Source organism: Kogia breviceps, chromosome 3 (assembly GCF_026419965.1).
Source record: "Kogia breviceps isolate mKogBre1 chromosome 3, mKogBre1 haplotype 1, whole genome shotgun sequence".
NCBI classification, from domain to species: domain Eukaryota; kingdom Metazoa; phylum Chordata; class Mammalia; order Artiodactyla; family Physeteridae; genus Kogia; species Kogia breviceps.
The window spans coordinates 43,745,001-43,749,192 of NC_081312.1; the positions used below are offsets into that span (position 1 = coordinate 43,745,001).

At 38.3% G+C, this 4,192-nt stretch overlaps 1 protein-coding gene across 2 annotated transcripts in view; it reads left to right on the forward strand.

Moving 5' to 3' along the window:
* SLC35F4 (solute carrier family 35 member F4) overlaps nucleotides 1–3,683 on the forward strand; it is a 293,691-nt gene extending 290,008 nt beyond the window's left edge. Inside the window, exons 7-8 of one of the 2 annotated variants that reach the window (XM_059059500.2) lie at nucleotides 790–879; nucleotides 3,225–3,683. In XM_059059500.2, the coding sequence (XP_058915483.1) occupies nucleotides 790–879; nucleotides 3,225–3,466 (332 nt within the window). In that variant the 3' untranslated portion in view covers nucleotides 3,467–3,683. The remainder of the gene's footprint in view (nucleotides 1–789; nucleotides 880–3,224) is intronic. The other variant, XM_067028424.1, reaches the window with a different exon arrangement.
* The last annotated feature ends 509 nt before the right edge of the window (nucleotides 3,684–4,192 follow it).

The window sequence follows — 4,192 nt, forward strand, 5'->3', positions numbered from 1 at the left end:
ATGTTATGCAATTTATCATTTTCTTTTCGAAAACAAGTATTTTTGATCATTTTTGTGTAGATAATTATTTTAACTAACTTTATATTTATCTAAAAATGTCAGAAGTAAAGTAAAATAAATAAATAAATAAAAGAAATGCATTTCCATAAAAAAAAATAAAATAAAATAAAAATGTCAGAAGATATGTATTAAAGGGTATCAAGTTATACCTACAGTTGGTTCTGTGGACCTGCCCTAGGGTTATCTGTGCACAAGTCAGGATGTGGAAAAGGTGCCTGGGGCTCGGTGAATTACACTGAACACAACTTTATTTGCTCATGTGATGCTCACCCCAAAAGAGAGGGAATAACGCAGCATAGGCCATCCTTGGACAGATTTTCTGTTAGGCAGTAACACCAGGGCCTTTTAGTTATTCAGGAATATAGCATGATATAGTCAAGTAACAAGGGAGAAAGCCCCAATCCGTCACCAGCTTTCAACCTCTGGCTCAGCTTTATAGTGCTAATGAGCAGGGTCCTGAATTGATTATTTCACTTCTTTGCGTGGCTTCCTACCCCCTTTGCCAACCAAGAGATCAGGCAGCCAGGATGGCAGGGGAGGAAAAAGGAATACGACTATTTCAGGTACAATACATATGAATCCATCACCAGAATTAGAGGATTAATTGACCAATGGTACAGATAATTTAGAAGGCATGTTTAGCCTAGACATTGATTCTTTTATGTTAAGAAGGAAAGAGGCCAGCATAGCAATTCCCCTTTATCCTGTATACCCTCCTTTATTTTACAGCCTTCAACATCCTGGTGAATGTTGGTGTGGTGCTGACATACCCAATCCTCATCTCCATCGGAACAGTGCTCAGCGTTCCTGGAAATGCAGGTAGTGTACGATCTGACATGTGCACAGGACGTCTCCTGCTTGTGTTTGTTTTATACCCTGAGTTGTTTCTTCGAGCAATTGTGAATTATGTCCCTTGCCTGGGAAGATGTTTTTAAATATCATGAAGGTGGCAGACAACAGAATAACTATGCAGCACGTTTAAAATTTCCAGCTACAAACACTGTTTTAACTTGGTTGTGCTTTTAGGATTAAACAGCAAATGTATCATTTGGGTTTCATGCAATCTCCCTGACAACCTAATTTTGTAGTATTTTTAGAGGAAGTCCTATGGAAACAAAAGGCATCCCAGCATAGGACTCTCAAACATCACTAATGAAAGTGTAGGAAACATACAGGGTGTTGTCTCCCCATCAGACTATCCATGGGGAGCTGTGAAAGCTTCTCCCGGGGCCACAGCAGACGGCCCTCTGGAACACACATAAGAAAAAAGCAATTTGACTCACTTCAGGGACAAGAGGAGAAGCTACTTTTCCAGGAAAATCTTTCTAGGTAAACTGTCTGTGGAACAAATAATGAAAGTGGGTTATCTGGACGACTGTATAGTCCTTCTAATTTTAAAATTCTGTTTTTCCAAGTCTTAGATAGCTATCTGTCTTTACCCCCAGTACAATCAGCAAATATTTATTAAGCACTTACTATGTGATCATGACTATAGAAGAGACTGGGAAAAAAAGATATTATTGTTCCCATAAGAAACGTACACTGAATATGGAAAACAAGACTGACATATATGAAATAACTTAGAACTCTACAAAGTAATTTATCATTAAACGCCAAATTGTGTAAAAGACTCCAAGGACTATAAGATATTTAGAGGAAAGTCATATCAGGGAGGAGTGGAGTTGTCAAGGAATTCCATTCATTCGTCCCTGAATTCATTCATTCAATAAATAATTTCTGAGCACTTAGTATATGCTAACACCTGGTGATAGATCCTGAATAAGACACAGCCCCTGCCCTCAGGACCAGTACACTACCAGTAGTGTAGAAAGGAGATGAAAGGAACTGAGTAATTACAATGTAGAGAGAGAAAGGCTTTGATAGAGGTATGTACTGAATGCTCTGAGAGCACACAGGAGGGGCATCCAAGGAGGCTTCCTGTAAGAAGCATAAAGGGAGGGATCTAACAGAGGGTTTCGCTGGATGAAGTGCATATGAGGAGGGCAGAGCATTCCATGCAAAGAGAACAGCATATATATGATTCCACTACTAGTTACATACCTGCAAAACTGAAAACAGGGACTCAAAATATCCTTGTATGTGATGTTCATACTATTTACAACAGCCAAAGGTGGAAACACCTAAATGTCCATCCAGAGATGAATTGATAAACAAGTTGTGATACAATGGGATATTACTCAGCCATAAAAAGAATGAAGCACTAACACATGCTACGATATGGTTGAACCTCGAAAACATTATGCTAAGTGAAAGAAGCCAGACACAAAAGGTCACATATCATATGCTTTGATTTATAGGAAATATCTAGAATAGGTAAATCCACAGACACACAGCAGGTTGATTGATGGTTGCCAGGTGTTGCGGGGTGAGAGTAGTAGGCTGGGGGGTAACTGCTTAATGGGTATGGGGTTTTATTTTGAAATAATGAAAATGTTTTGGAAACAGATGGAGGCGGTGGTACATTAAGCTGTACAAAATGAATGTACAAAATGCTACTAAACTCACTTTAAGATGGTTAATTTTAATTTATATGAGTTTTACCTCAATTAAAATTTTTAAAAAGACTAGCATGTGCAAAGACCTAGACATTGATAAGCTTGGCTCATTTAAAAAATCTTCAGTGGTCCAGTGAAACTGGAGAAGCATGAAGGGATGCAGAGGAAAACTATTAAGAAATAAAACTGCATGTACACACTGCTATATTTAAAATAGATAAACAACAAGGACCTACTGTAGAGCACAGGGAACTCTGCTCAATATTCTGTAATAACCTAAATGGGAAAAGGATTTGAAAAAGAATAGGTACATGTATATGTATAATTGAATCACTTTGCTGTACACCTGAAACTAACACAACATTGTTAATCAACAATACTCCAATATAAAATTAAAAAAAAAAAATTTTTAACTGCAGAGCTTATTCGATCAGATGGCATTTGCCTGCAAGGGTAAGTATGATTTAGAGAGAGGGGATGGAAAGCAAATGGAGAGAGCGGTATTGATAATGACGTGGAGAAAGGGAAGACGAGCTTGAGAGAACAAGAGAGACTTTTGGAAATCTCTTAGAAGTAGCACTGATGTGGTCATTTGTTTTCAGAGAAGCTTAGAAACAGTGATGGACTGACTTGCTGTTCCTTCCCTAGCTGTGGATCTCCTGAAGCAGGAGGTGATATTCAATGTCGTCCGCCTGGCTGCTACCACCATCATCTGCATTGGGTTTCTGCTGATGCTACTTCCTGAGGAGTGGGATGAAATTACCCTGAGATTCATCAACAGCCTGAAGGAAAAGAAGAGTGAGGAGCATGTGGATGATATCACTGACCCCAGCGTCTGCCTGAGAAGCAGAAGCAGGGCCATTGGGACTGTGTCCATACCACTGGCTTAAAGAGGAACACATTTTGAACGCACATGTATGTATATTCTGTGAATATAATAAAATTTTCTCACCACCTGTACACTTAAATGACAGTATTCACTCTGAATTTGCATAAGTCATATGTGAAATAATGCTAACAATAAAAGTTTACATTTATATGCTTATCAAGGAACTGGTGTAAATAATCATAATACATTTTTTTATTAAAACATATTCATACTTGTTCTATTTCTTCTGTTTTTTGGGGGGAGGGGGGATTTTCCCCTAATTCACAAAATTTTCTCAAAATATGAGGCTCTATTAAATTATGGGCTTGTCATTACCTTTTTCTCACCTGGAACCGAGACCTTTTCATTCAATCAGAAAAAATTGCGTAAGAGGAAAGTACGTGAAAAGGATACACACTTTACATATATTTAAGGCCAATAAGAGCCTTCAATTTGAAAGCTGGAAAGTAATTAAGTATCAACAGAGTATCTTCCATATGCAAGACCTACACTAGGAACAATGAAGACGTGAAGATGTAAGGCTCTGTCTGTACTTTCAACATGCTTACAGAAGTACAGAGCATGAAAGAGGCTAGAAATATCTCTAATATGAGGTAGACATTTGAAAATGGTATAATGGTTATGGAGAGGACATCTATTTCACCAGTTTTAGAGTTGTTTACATTTGCTGTCCCTTCAACTCCCATTCACTCTTCAACCCACCTTCTGGGCACCACCTTCTGCCCAC